Source organism: Protopterus annectens, chromosome 3.part1 (assembly GCF_019279795.1).
Source record: "Protopterus annectens isolate FY-2018-M chromosome 3.part1, PAN1.0, whole genome shotgun sequence".
Classification (NCBI taxonomy): Eukaryota; Metazoa; Chordata; order Ceratodontiformes; family Protopteridae; genus Protopterus; species Protopterus annectens.
Window position 1 is genome coordinate 1510892388 of NC_056732.1, and position 14790 is coordinate 1510907177.

Sequence of the window (14790 nt, forward strand, 5' to 3'; positions counted from 1 at the left end):
AATATCCAGAGGCTATCATATCCCATTCGGTCTTACTCCCAGACTCATAAAACGACTCCTCGATGTCCCACCCAGTCTAAGGCTGCAGTCTTAGAAATCGAAAAGCTGCAAAGAAAAAGAGTCATCGAGCCAATCCCACCAGACCAGAGAGGATCCGGGTTTTACTCAAGGTTCTTTTTAGTGCCAAAAAAGACAGGGGACTGGAGACCTATCCTGGATCTCAGCTTACTAAACAAATTCATAAAACCTCAAAAATCGAGGATGGTCACAGTACAGTCCATCCTCCCCTTTCTGGGGAAAGACAACTGGATGTGCTCTATAGACCTCCAGGACGCGTATTACCACATAAAGATGTACAAATGCTCCCGGAGATTTCTCCGCTTCCAGCTGGGAACCAATCACTATCAGTTCAGGGTACTGCCCTTTGGTCTCTCGCCAGCCCCCAGAGTGTTCACCAAATGTATGGCAGTCATAGTAGCTCATCTCCGACTACAAGGATTCCAGGTGTTTCATTATGTAGATGATTGGCTCCTTACCGCCACGACCAGAAATTGGTTTAACTTTACAACGCCAAATCACAGTAGAGCAATTGCTCATATGAGAGAATCGTAACCATTCAAATGAAAACAGCGACAGTTTTACATGTTCGAAAATCAGCAAATCGAAAAGCAGATTCACTGATTTTCAAACATAAATGTCGAAAAACAAATGTGCCCCCCCCCATACCCCCCACTTTAATATTCTAACTCCGAGATTGCACTACAGTGGGGAAAGGGACCATTTTCCGATTCCAACTATAGTGCAATCTGCCCCAAAATGCAGAATCTGCAATGAGCGAATGCCAACGTGCATTCGCTCATTGCACATTCGAACCTTGCAAATGAGCCTTTTGGGCAATTGCTGTTTGCTGTTGTGCAATACGCACAAATAAAGGGTAAATCCCAGGAATCTTCTCATTCTCAGTCTGTCTTACACTCAAGGCCTTGCTCTTCGCTTAGGTATCATGATCATCATGGGCAAATCACAAATGTCTCCAACAAGAGCACTGGAATTCATTGGAGCGATCTTCGACACAACTATGGCCTCATCTGATTCACAGCCCGTGGATCTTGGATCAATCCCAAGGTCTGCTGTCTCATCCTCAGGGACTGATTCTCCCCAATCTCCACAGCCTCAAGCTCACAGCTTGCTTTCTCCACTTCCGATGATTGCCAGGCTACCTGATCTTTCATCTCCTGTTCACGAGATTCTTCTGGCTTCACATAAACCTTCCACCTGGAAATTTTATTCTAGTAAGTGGGCTAAGTTCTCTCGATGGGCCAAAAATCATAACATTAGACCCCTTTTCCATGCCTATTCAGAAGATCCTACAATACCTGACTACCCTATTACATGCAGGAGCCTTAGCATCAACAAGTACTGTGCATTTAGCAGCTATTGCAAATTTTCACATTGGAACTGACAATTCTGTTATGTCACACCGACTCTGCAAAGCCTTCATGAAAGGAGTATTACATGTTAAACTTCCTGTCAAGCCTCCTGTAGAGCCTTGGGACTTGACACTGGTGCTTCAGTCGTTAACAAGTCCTCCTTTGAAACCTTCTAATTTATGTGATATGAAATTTTTGTCTTGGAAAACTCTGCCTCTAGTAGCCCTTACCTCAGCGAGAAGAGTATCCGAGTTGCAGGCCTTGAATGTCGAGACCTTACTTGATTTTTCATAGGGAAAGAGTGTCCCTATGTACTGACCCCTTCTTTTTGCCCAAGGTCATTTCTGGGTTTTCCATTAATCAATCTATTTACCTACCGGTTTTCTTCCCTCATCATTCAAATAGAGGGGAAAATCTTTTGCATACCCTCAGTGTTCATAGGCAACTTTGTTTCTATTTGGACAAAAGTAAATCTTTCAGAAAAATGGATTAATTGTTTGTGGCCTTTGCAGGACCCAGATTGGGTAGGCCTTTCTCCAAAATGACTTTATCTTCTTGGCTCAGAAATGCCATTACATTCATCTACCACCAGTACAAAGTCTCTTTACCTTCCAGAATAAAGGCTCACTCTACTAGATCGATGGCTACTTCAGTGGCTTTTCATTCCAGAGCCTCTATGGATGATATCTGCGCAGCAGCCACTTGGGCAAGACCTCATACCTTTATCACTCATTACAAATTGAATTTGGCCTCTAGGGGATGAGCATCTTTTGGTTCTATGGTGCTTAGGAATGTACTGCCCTAGGGCCACCCAGGACTCAAGTAGCTGGGGACTCGGTCCTAACAGTAAGGAATAAATAAAGATTTACAACATCAGATAAAGAAGTTATGTCTTACCATAACGTTCCATCTGTGTTGTAGATCTTTTTTCATTCATTACTTCCCACCCTCCTTCCCCCTGCCTGGACTCCTGGTGGACTTTAGGATTTCCTTATCAGTCAAGGTATTTGCTCAGACAGAGCCTCCTACTGTCTCTTTTATTACTTCTATACTATAATGGCGGACAAACTCGATCTGAAGAGACTGTGAGAAGGGCATTGTGGGTAGGTCTTAGCTGAGAGTTTTTGGCTGGCACAAGCTTGGTAAAGGCCTTGTCGGTTCCGAGGATGGAAGGAAGTTCTAACAGTAATGAATGAATAAAGATCTACAACACAGATGGAATGTTATGGTAAGACATAACTTCTTTGTTCATCACCAGGGGGACAGTTTATTCTTTGTTAGCATCAAAGAAATTTACATCGAGAAGAAAGGTTTCCATCCACTTGGATAGAAAAAAATTGGAAAAACTCTCAAACCACTTCAGACAGTTCTGAAACAACTTTTTCCATCTTGGAAAATCCATATATTCTCATTGTACCCTTTTTTACATTTACTGCCATATTCAATGAATGATTTTTATTGTCTAAACAATAGATGTCAAAGTCCCATTTTAACCTGAGCAATTTGTTTATACATATAGACATACATTTATTAATCAAGGTGGAACACTAACCTCAGTGGACTGTTTTCAAGTTCTGCCTGGGTGTACTAAGTATATTCAATATTCTTGAAAAGCAAATGAGATATATAAGGCTGTAAACACAGGTTTTACAGTCATTGGTTTCAAATACGTAAACACGGTTACAATGCTTTTAAAACACAGAGTGAAACTCAGAACAGGAATATGAGTAAAACAGATCAGGGATTTGGTTTGACGTGTAGAATATAGGAATTATGTTGTTGAAACATTTACTTATATTTGGAGATGAGCCTTAAGATCCTTCTTAAAAGTAGGGAAAGAAAATGCATCATTTATTTGTTCAGGAATGGAGTTCCAGATCTTGAAGCAAGTAATTGAGAAAGCATAATCCTGACTTTTACAACTTTTGAGGGTGGAGAGGAATTAGACTGTAAGTTAATTGCCTTTCATCGAGTCTGCTTGCAAAAAGATGGAAAGGATTCCATGCTAAGTTTAAGATCATGTAACCAAGCAAGAGACTAATTCTATGTGTGACCATTTAGTTTTGGATAGGATTTGACAATGGTGTTCTCGTCGGGCATAAGGTTATAAATCTTGTGTTTGAGCTGGTTTCAAGTTGTGTTCAGTTGTTTTTGAAGAAAGCTGCCAATAAGTGATCGGTATGTTTCAAATGAGGAAGGAGGACCCCTTTACCTATCATTATCTAAGCTGGGAGGGCTAAAAAGCAAGAGATGTGTCTGGGCTAGAATAGTAGTTCATTGAATTTGGCTTTGATTATTTGAATGCAGTGTTGGAAATTAATATAGGGCTATAAAAACCCATATGGCCAAGACTATGTGATCAAAGTTTTTAAACTTCGAGACTACAACAAAAACACTAAACCTAAAGAAAAAGCTTCAACTTTATGTTTTTACAGGTGGGCAAACCCCCCTGCACTCCCCACACACCCTGCTGCTTTAATATACAAATTCTGACATCGCACTACTGCGAGAAAATGGTAAATCTGCCATTCTGTGCTGTACGGCGATCTCAATTCAAAGTGTTCAAAGTTTCAAAACTTCGATCATATGGTCTTGGCCATATGGGTTTCAAAGTTTTTAAATTTTGATAAAACAAGGTAGACCCATATATGTATGTATATATATATATATATATATATATATATATATATATATATATATATATATATATATATATATATATATATATATATATATATATATATATATCCACACACAGATAGCCCAAAACGAAAGACAAATAACAGTTAGTCCAGTAGCGATAAGCAGCATCCAACCCAAAACTTGTTAAAAAGTCACACCAGTCTCCGGCTTCAAATAAATCCAACGAGCAAAATTAAAATAGCGTAATTTATTTCACAGAGAACAGGACAAAGCATAAAACGTAAGTGCTTTCACGGGTTCCCCCGCTTCCTCAGACGTATCAGTTAACAAGCGTAACAACTCCCATATATATAAATAATTTAAAACGCTTAATGAATCAATTGATTTAAAGTGCCAATACTTAGTGAATTGTAATCTAAATACAAGAAATCAATGCAGTTCATAAACCAGTCAAAACATATATATAAGCTTAATAAAGTAATACATTCTGTTTCACATGAACGGAGCGCAATTAAAAACTATACTAAACCAACTAGCCCTGCTGTATAATAGCACATTCTATGTCTATGGCAATATACCGAATTAATTAATGGACACATACTCCTCTTCAGCTGTAAATTACAGGGGAGTATACAAAGACAATATTCTAACTGCGAGATCAGTGATTCAACATTAAGGTATATATAGTCAGAAAAATAATAATAGCTAAAAAGTTAAAAATGAGACTACTATTCTAATAATCTTTTAAATAAGAATGAAGACATCTTAATAACCATAATTAATGATTAACTTCCATACTAAAATTAATAACTATATTAACAGATAAATGAACAAATACATAATATTTAAAGAATTCCATTAATTAATATTAAAGTAAATAGATATTACAGTAAATAAATATTCAGCATCTTATATATAATAAATCACCTCAATGTTCTTGCTTTGAGAATAGGTTTCAATGAGATGGAATCATTCAGACCAAGGCCCCGATGGGCTCCGAGCCTGAAGATCCACTCTACCTCTGCATATTCAGTGTCATTCGTAACATTACCCATTCTAAGATTCACGTACTGTACATGGAGAATCTGAAACATGAAAACATGAGATTCTCCATACTTCATAACATGTTTTGCCAAAGCATTGTATTCCTCTCTCCTGGCTATACTGTAGTAGTGATCTCTGATTCTCTCACGAAATGTACGATTGGTCTTGCCAATATAGTAACAGTAACAGATTGTACAGTAAGCAACATATACAAGGTTCTTAGTACTACAGGAACCATTGACCCTCAGCTCCCAGAGCCGTCCTATTTCAGGATGTCTATAAAATCTGGACTCATCTATGTATATACATTGTTTGCAACTATTGCATCTTCTGGTACCTGTAAATCTGGGAATATCACTTAGTCCAGCAAAATTTCCTATTTTGCTACGATAGCAGAGCTGTTGTTTCAATGTTTTATTGTTACTAAAAATGAACCTTGGTTTATTACCTAACAGTTCCTTAGTCTTGTCATCAACATGCCATTCTGTGCTGTACGGCGATCTCAATTCAAAGTGTTCAAAGTTTCAAAACTTCGATCATATGGTCTTGGCCATATGGGTTTCAAAGTTTTTAAATTTTGATAAAACAAGGTAGACGCATATATGTATGTATATATATATATATATATATATATATATATATATGTGTGTGTGTGTGTGTGTATATATATATATATATATATATATATATATATATATATATATATATGTGTGTGTGTGTGTGTGTGTATGTGTGTGTTTGTGTAAGGGGATAGATTGTGTGTGTGACCACGAGTGCTTAGGGTTAGGGGATAGATTTAGTGTATGTGCATGGTGAGTGTCTGAGTTGTCTTGTGTGATGGTACTGTTAAAAGAAGACTAACACGAAAAATACATATTGGTTTGTACAGTGCAGTTGGGAAAGCATTCAGCTCTTCTCTGAAGGATAGACATTGAGTACATTCCAGCTGCCTGTTCATAATCAATCCTTTTCCAACCAGTTGCTGCATACCCCTAATCATGAAAGAGCAAGCTTCAACCAAGAAGGGTCATCATTAAGGCAGATATCAGGCATGGTTTGATTTTCCTAATAAACCATAACATTTGCTTCCAACAAGTGACAGCTTGTAGGTGGGTCATGCAAATGTTCATCATCTTAGGATCATAGATGAATATTAGGCAAACTGACCTGAAGGGCTAGCCAATAATCTGAGGTCAGAATCAAGCCCTGTACCTTGTGTCTGTGAGGTAGAAACCTTAACCATTTTGCCAAACCAACCCACTTCTACTAGATAATCTCTTCCATCTTCAATGGAAGCCAAGACCAAACATAGTAGTGACATGAATACATAGAGATTTGTATCTTATGTTAGAAGTACCAGCCAACTGCCTGCCACTCTGTCACGCTCTGTTCTGAATCTCTGCTAGTAATTTTTTCCATTAGAGCTACTGATACTTTTTCACATACAAGTATTATTGTTTAGTATAGCAACGCTACAAACCAGAACTTATGCTGACAACCTCTAGGTATGTCTTTCTGTGTTGGAATTATTTGCCTACTCTGTGCTTTGGAAACACCAAATCACAAGTTTTAACTTTGTGCACTCTTCAAAAATCACTCGCTTATTAGCTGTCTGTGTGGCACAGAGAGATGGAGCCCTGACTACATCCCAGACAACTTGGATTTGACTAGTAAACCAAGCACTGGAGGAGCTGACTTGGGTGGGAGTGGGGGTAACAAATGATGTTTGCTTGCCTCTCCCAAGGTGATATTGGGGAGTGTATTGTGGGTACATCTCACAGTAATATAAGCCTGATGGAAACCCTGGACCTAGTGGGAGCCATCTGTCCCCAAGAGAGAAGGGTGGAGTTGCCTGAAGTCTGCCTTCCTGATGACTGTACCACAGCTGACTTGTCACTCAGAAAGGCAGTGAATGAGCAAAAGTTGCAGAAACCAGCCAGATGATCAGCAAGTTTAGGACACAATAAAAATATAAAAAAGTTGCACACATTTTAAGTAATTTTAAAAAGCCATGTATGTCTGCTGTTTTTACTCCATAAAAGTAATATATTTTCAAGAGGGGTATTTGTCAGCATTTGACAGAGATACTTCTTGAATCTAGTTTGTTTTTAGACAGCTAATTAAAATACTTTCTTATTCCTTTATAGAAACGTAGAAATTCCTCAAAACCTGGAGGCCCTCCTGCCAAAGTGAAGGTTTCAGGAAAGAGCAAAGCGGTAAGTTTATACTGTCTGGATGCAGACAGTATTGTAAAGCATTAAACTAACTTAGAGTTCATGACTTGTGCTGATTTTCCCTGTAGTGGCTTTTATCACCTGCACATGTAAAATCATAATGTCTTAATTTTAATTGCATCTCTTTTACATTTGAGAATAAAACATGCAGAGTACAATTAACATAATCTCTTGCTTTATGATGAGACTGCATTTTTTTAATTGCACAGTGCAGCCAAGCTTTCTGTTACAAGAATTGCCATTTGATCCCACAAGCCATTAGGCTTAGTCTGCTCTAGTTGGCAATCACAAGTCTGCTACTGTAATACTTATAACCAAAGTTATACTTATTAGTTTGATTACCTGCAACTTTATTCTAAGAGCATAAAAATGTGAGTAGCTTCTGGTTATAGACCATGGTAATTTCTTTAACAGGTGATTGCATCCTTCTCTTGCGTGTGATGCTACCAACTAAGCACTGTACTTTTATCAGAAACTAGCCTAGGGCAAACCAATATAAGTAGAAAAAAACAATACAAGAAAAGGCAGCAGGTGTGGAGGGGTTAAAGGGACTAAGGCGAACAGTAGGGACTGGAGGACATGTGTTTGACTTGTTTAAAATTATAATGCATCTTCCTGTTCTGACTGATGTCCAGTCTTTCTTCCCCATTCTTCTATTCCGTCTAAATTTCATGAGTGAGAGGGTGTCCTGATACTGGAAAATTTCATTCCTCCTGATATTAGACCAAAATGAGTGAAAGAGAGTTTAACAGCTAGCTGATCTGTAGAATTGTGTAAGCTTCCATCTTTTCTGAGATGTCTTCCCATGAGCATGTTGTTTGATTAATGACACTTTTAATGAAGGAACTGGAAGTGTCAGTTAAACTGAATGACAGTTGCAAATGATTATTTATTTTTGTCATTTTTGGCAGACTGTAATTTGGTTTAAATGGCAGTAAGGTTTGTCTGTTGATTTCTTTGTTGCAATTATTTGGAATTTGTGGAAGTGGTTTTAATACTCTTTTCTTACCTTTTCTGTCACTGAAATGACTACACCTTAAGCAGGCCGGAGAGTTTCAGTCAAAGTGGTATTTGCCCTTTCTCAGAGGTTGTGTAACTGTGGAGTCAGTATATTTAAGTAAGGGGATGAGGGGCAAAACCCTACATGTATGAGAGTGCAGGGAGGCTTGCATTCCTGTGATTTTTTGAGGAAACTTGTATTTTACCATCAAATAATGACATTTTTGATTTTTATATAATGTAGTCATTGGTCAGGGACATAATGTAGTAACATAAATCCTGCCACTACCACCGAGCAAGGAGCTGCATCTTACCATCCCTATCTTAACTCAAACTCTTGAACTGTGGAACCAAAAAGTAATAAAGTAATCCCATTGTCAAGTAGTTGAAGGGGAGGGGGGTTATTCAAGACCTTTCCTGGTACCAAAAAACATAATGTAGTAACATAAATCCTGCCACCACCACCCAGAAAGGAGCTGCATCTGGCCATGCTTATCTTAACTCAAACTCTTGAACTGTGAAACCAAAAAGTAATCCCATTGTTAGGTAGTTGAAAGGGAGAGGGTTATTCAAGACTTTCTTGGTGCCAAAAAAGAGAAAGTCTTTAGCAACCCATCTTAGAAGTGTTTCTGACAAACAAGTTTATATGTTTGAAAACATTCTGAATGGTCACTTTAAACTGTATACTTCCTTTGCTGCTTAAGAATGACCACCCAGTCATCTGGGACATGAAAGATGCTTACATCCACATTCCTATTCAGAAGTCCCATGGACAGCATCTGAGCACTTTGGGCTTTCTGCTGTATCCAGAGTCTTTGCCATGTGTGTATCACTAGTCCGTACCTGTTTGAGGATGAATGCTATCCCCTGCTGTACATACATGGATGATGTTTGATTCAGGCATCTTACAGTGAGGATTTTGGGTAAGGCCCTCAAATACACCTTCCATTGCCTATTGAATTTTATAATGTCCCTTAACCTCAAGAGATCAGGTCTAACTCTATTCCACTGCAAGACCTTTCTAGTCAGGGTGGAAACTGGTACCTTAGGAGTTTATGGGACTAACACTGTCAGCTCTTGAAGGTGCATATTTCCCTAATACCTTCTTCAAAAATGATCTGTGCTGTTTGGCTGCACAGATCATTATACCAACCCAGACCATGAGGAACTAGACATTAATCATGGATGCATCCAGCTGTGAATCACGGTTGGGGAGATGAAACTGTCATACAAGGTAGATGTTGGAACTTCCAAATGGAATGAGCTCAGAGTGATAGTTGCTGCTCAGAGCTCCACTTTCAAATTTGTTTTATAGGTTGCTTCTTCCTGTAAAATTAAATCAAAATAGTGAATTTTTCCTATTTGGATTTAAGAAAAACTGTATTTGTGAATTATCACTTTGTTTAACTTTGTGTGTCTGCAGAGAAGCATGGAAACAGTAGACAACAATGCATTACTTAAGGCTTTCCCATAAACTGCAGCCAACAGAGCTACAACAAGAGAAAGTAAGTGTTTCTACTTAACCAAGGTAGAGCACTGAACCACATGGATCTTTTTTTCAGTCTCAGCCTCAGAGCACTATCTGGTTAAATGACTTGCTCAGAGCCACATGAAAGCGAAGGGAATCAAACCCTTGACTAATGGAAGCAGCTCATTAACACCTCATTACCTTAATCTTCTTTGCTAATTCCTGTGATTCCTGCATGGCATAGCTGAAGTATATGGAAGGGAAAACTGGAAAAAAATGTATTTCAGCCGCAAAACCAGCTAGGCTGTAAATAGAAGAATCATGACTTTGCATTCATATGAAACCCAAGCATTATAGCATGTTATAAATGAATTAAAAAAATCAGTAGTTACAAATCAATTCAGAATTGAGAAATCAATATCTTAGAGAACCATATAATTGAGTTGGAGGGTAGACCAAAGAGGATGAACATCTGATTTGTAGGAGACTCTTAGAAAGAAGAAGGAAAAAAAGTGTCTTTAATTTATGAAAACCTACTGGACAGGTATTTCAGAAGTGGAGATTGTGACTGAACAAGTGCACAGAGATTTTGTTCAACCAGTGAAGTTAAAGCTAATCAGCAAATACAAATTATTGTCCATTTTCAATTGTATGCTCTAAAATAGGGGATACTTTCAGCAATATTGTAGCCTGGGAAGGTTCTTATATTTAAGGAACAAAGATTGTTTTGTGAACAGGATTACTCTGGTCCAACTAGGAAAAGAGAAATGATTTTCTTCCAGTGATGAGACTTTGCATAGTGAACCACCTGAGATTGCAGTCCCGGGCTTAGTATATATTGACAATATCTGCAGCTACAGTCTTACTGTTCAGAGGATTACAGTCTTCTACATTTCAGTAAGTACTGGTATTATTTTAATGTTTCTGTTTATGAACATATTTTAAAAAACTAATACTCTCTTCCATTTATACACACTGCATAATGGTCAAGAGGGCCTAAAGTTCCTACTCTTATTTGAAGTATTTATACATTATGCTCAACAATTTGGAAATGAAAAAATACTTCACAAACTGAATAAACATAAAAAGCAACCGATGTAAGAACACCACAAACTCTATTTATTAAGTGCTTTTCGTCCAGCACAGTGGCTGAACTTCTTCAGATAAAATAATCAACTTCATAGACACTCTTAAATGTTTCAACAATCCAGTCATGTGACCAATGTCTCAAACCTCTTAATGTTCAATTGACACATCACTTGATAAAAGTTCTACTATAGTTAAAAACCCTGACTAAAGAACAATATAATACATTCTCCCCTAAATAAAAAAACTTCATCCTTCACTGCTCAGTCAACAGTAAATTTATATATACCTGGTGTATTAAAAATAAAAAAATATAAAGCATGTTAAAATAAAACAATGGTTAATATATAACCATTGTAAATAAATAAATGTGGGACTAACCCTTAAACTCATCACTTGATTTAGGTAAATTATTTCCACATACTTTTTAATTTTAAGTATGGGAGAATAGTGCATGTTTCATTTATTCCTGGGAACTGATTAGTATTTAATCGAAGTTGCCGTAACAACTCAAGTTCTAAACTCATCACTTGATTTAGGTAAATTATTTCCACATACTTTTTAATTTTAAGTATGGGAGAATAGTGCATGTTTCATTTATTCCTGGGAACTGATTAGTATTTAATCGAAGTTGCCGTAACAACTCAAGTTCTAAAAGTAGTGATGCTGGTCCTTCGTGTACATTTTCACTAATCTGGTCTATAACCTTAAACTTGAATTTATGTGCCTAGCTAGTGCGTTCTCTGTTTTTCCCCTCCTAATAGCGTGCAAGTATTTGTAGATTCTTTCTTTTAACTTTCTATCTGGACAGCAAACGTACTGAGCTAGGTATACCACCATTTTAGTGTTACAGTTGTACCTACCTGTGATGGAATAGTTGTGGATACCTGTAGAAAAATGTTGTCCAGTTGCAATGGATCCACAATAGTTACAGCTTTCACATTTGTACATCCCCGGGGTCCTTGCAACCTTCACTATAGGGGTTTCTATTAAGTTTTTATCCTTCCTGTAAGTGACAATAGGTCTGTGGCCTATCTTGTTAACTAATTCAAGCTAATTTTTTAACAGGTTCCAGTTTTTGTTGATAATTTTCTTGATTTCAGCCATGTCAGTACTATAAGTTACAGTGAAACTACTATTGTATTAACCACCTTCCCTTGAAAATATGTTTGTATGGGTGGTAGATGTTACTACCCTCTCCTCCATAATTACATCCTTTTCTGTATTTGTGGTGCTAGTTCCACATAGACAAAGTATTGATTTATAAAAACCTGTCTGACGTTTATGTGACACTTCTATTACCACTTCATTAACAAAACCTGTGGGGTAACCTCTTTGCAAGAACATTTGAAAAAAGATGTTGCACTAAATGCGTATACAGCATCTATATATCGAAAATCAACTTACTGTAATGCATTTTTGCATTACAAAAGTGCACACCCATTCAGTACAAAAAAATCAGTTGTAAAAGGGCAGCTCGTAAGAGCAGCCAGAATGGTGGCAACAAATGAAGATTTTTGCACTGAATGGCAGAACTTAACTGAAATGTTCTTGCAAAGAGGTTACCCCACAGGTTTTGTTAATGAAGTGGTAATAGAAGTGTTACATAAACGTCAGAAAGGTTTTTATAAACCAGTACTTTGTCTATGTGGAACTAGCACCAAAAATACAGAAAAGGATGTAATTATGGAAGAGAGGGTAGTAATATCTACCACCCATACAAACATATTTTCAAGGGAAGGTAGTCAATACAATAGTAGTTTCACTGTAACTTTTAGTACTGACACGGATGAAATCAAGAAAATTATCAACAAAAACTGGAACCTGTTAAAAAATGAGATTTAATTAGTTAAGATAGGCCACAGACCTATTGTCACTTACAGGAAGGGTAAAAACTTGAAAAACTTAATAGAAACCCCTATAGTGAAGGTTGCAAGGACCCCGGGGATGTTCAAATGTGAAAGCTGTAACTACTGTGGATCCATTGCAACTGGACAACATTTTTCTATAAGTATCCACAAGCATTCCATTACAGGTAGGTACAACTGTAACACTAAAATGGTGGTATACCTAGCCCAGTGCATTCTCTGTCCTGTTTTCTATATAGGGAAAACGGATAGAAAATTAAAAGAAAGAATCTACGAACACCTGTACGCTATTAGGAGGGGGGAAACAGAGAACGCACTAACTAGGCACATAGAAAATTCACCTAACCATAAATTCAAGTTTAAGGTTATAGACCAGATTAGTGAAAATGTACACGAAGGACCAGCGTCACTACTTTTAGAATAACTTGAGTTGTTATGGCAACTTCGATTAAATGCTAATCAGTTCCCAGGAATAAATGAAACATGCACTATTGTCCCATACTTAAAATTAAAAAGTATATGGAGATAATTTACCTAAATCAAGTGATGAGTTTAAGGGTTAGTCCCACACCTAAAACATTTATTTATTTACAATGGTTATGTATTAACCATGGTTTTATTTTAACATGCTTTATATTTTTTATTTTTAATACACCAGGTATAAATAAATTTACTGTTGATTAAGCAGTGAAGGATGAAGGTTTTTTTATTTAGGGGAGAATGTATTATATTGTTCTTTAGTCAGGGTTTTTAACTATGGTAGAACTTTTATCAAGTGATGTGTTAATTGAACATTGTTAAGAGGTTTAATTGAGACTTTGGTCACATGATTGGATTGTTGAAACATTTAAGAGTGTCTATGAAGTTGATTCTTTTATCTGAAGAAGTCCAGCCACTGTGCTGGACAAAAAGCGCTTAATAAATAGAGTTTCTGGTGTTCTTACATCGGTTGCTTTTTTATGTTTATTATGCTTAACAATGCTTAAGATTCTGGAATTTATCAACAGCTTAACTTCAGCTCCCCCTTTGTGAAAACAGAAACTAACAAAAAGACGTGCCACTGGTAAAATTCAATTACTGGTTAATAAGCACACTGCCTGGATGACAGCAAAGAAGGAAGTTTGAGAACCGGAAAGAAAGTCAACCAGGAAAGGTGAAGTGAAAACACTGTCTGTGAAGTATTCTGCAGCTGTTCAGCAAAAAGCAGTTCAAGCTTCAGCTTTGGTTCAGGAGATGGCTACCAGTAATTTAGTGGGAAAAAATCAGTTGTACTCAGCAGCTTTATTAAAATAAATGAAACAATGAAGGAATATATCAACTCAAATAATAAAAAGCTAGAAAAATGGAAGAAGCTTTAATTATTCAGATGAACTGATAAAACTGCAAACATCAGAGGTTGAAATAAAAAAAGCTGTTTGAATATGAGGCTTCTCAAGAAGAGCCATTTCAACAAATAGTAGAGTTAGAAGACTGAGCATACAGAGAGAACCTGAAATTTTCTGTTGTACCAGAGAAGCTAGAAGGAAGAGACTGTACTAATATTATGAAAGCACAAATAATCAAATGGACTGGTGTTCCTCGGCAGGATTTGTTAATTGAAAGGACACATCAAGTGTATGCTCAAACTTGGCAATTAGAAAGCAGCTAAGACCTATATTAGTTAAGATCCAACCTTACCAGCAGAAAGAGTTGGTCCTGACAAAACTGTGGTAGAAGGCAAAAGTATTAAAAATTGGAGACAGCAGAGCGTTTGTGGAAAAAGATTACTCACTGTACACCAGGAAGATGAGAAGAAAAGTTATCCCAGCAACCAGGGAATGTTGAGAGGCTGGTATGAGATTTAAGCTGCTGTATCTAGCTGTCCTCGGAGTACTGTTTCCAGGGGCAGCTCGTGCTATAGGACTGCAGCCCACTCAGCTGTAGAAAGAAGAAAAAAACACAATAACAGTAAACAAAGAAAAACAAAATAAAGAAAAAAAGATTGTGAGTCCTGGAACACTGTGCATACTTGCTTGGAG

The 14790-nt window shown here is 37.2% G+C and overlaps 1 protein-coding gene across 1 annotated transcript in view; it reads left to right on the top strand.

Annotated features, from left to right (window-relative positions):
* Positions 1-14790, top strand: part of LOC122797796 (nucleolar transcription factor 1-A-like) — an 892813-nt gene that overhangs the window by 776772 nt on the left and 101251 nt on the right. The window contains exon 16 of the mRNA XM_044066317.1: positions 7265-7333. Within this exon, the coding sequence (XP_043922252.1) occupies positions 7265-7333 (69 nt within the window). The remainder of the gene's footprint in view (positions 1-7264; positions 7334-14790) is intronic.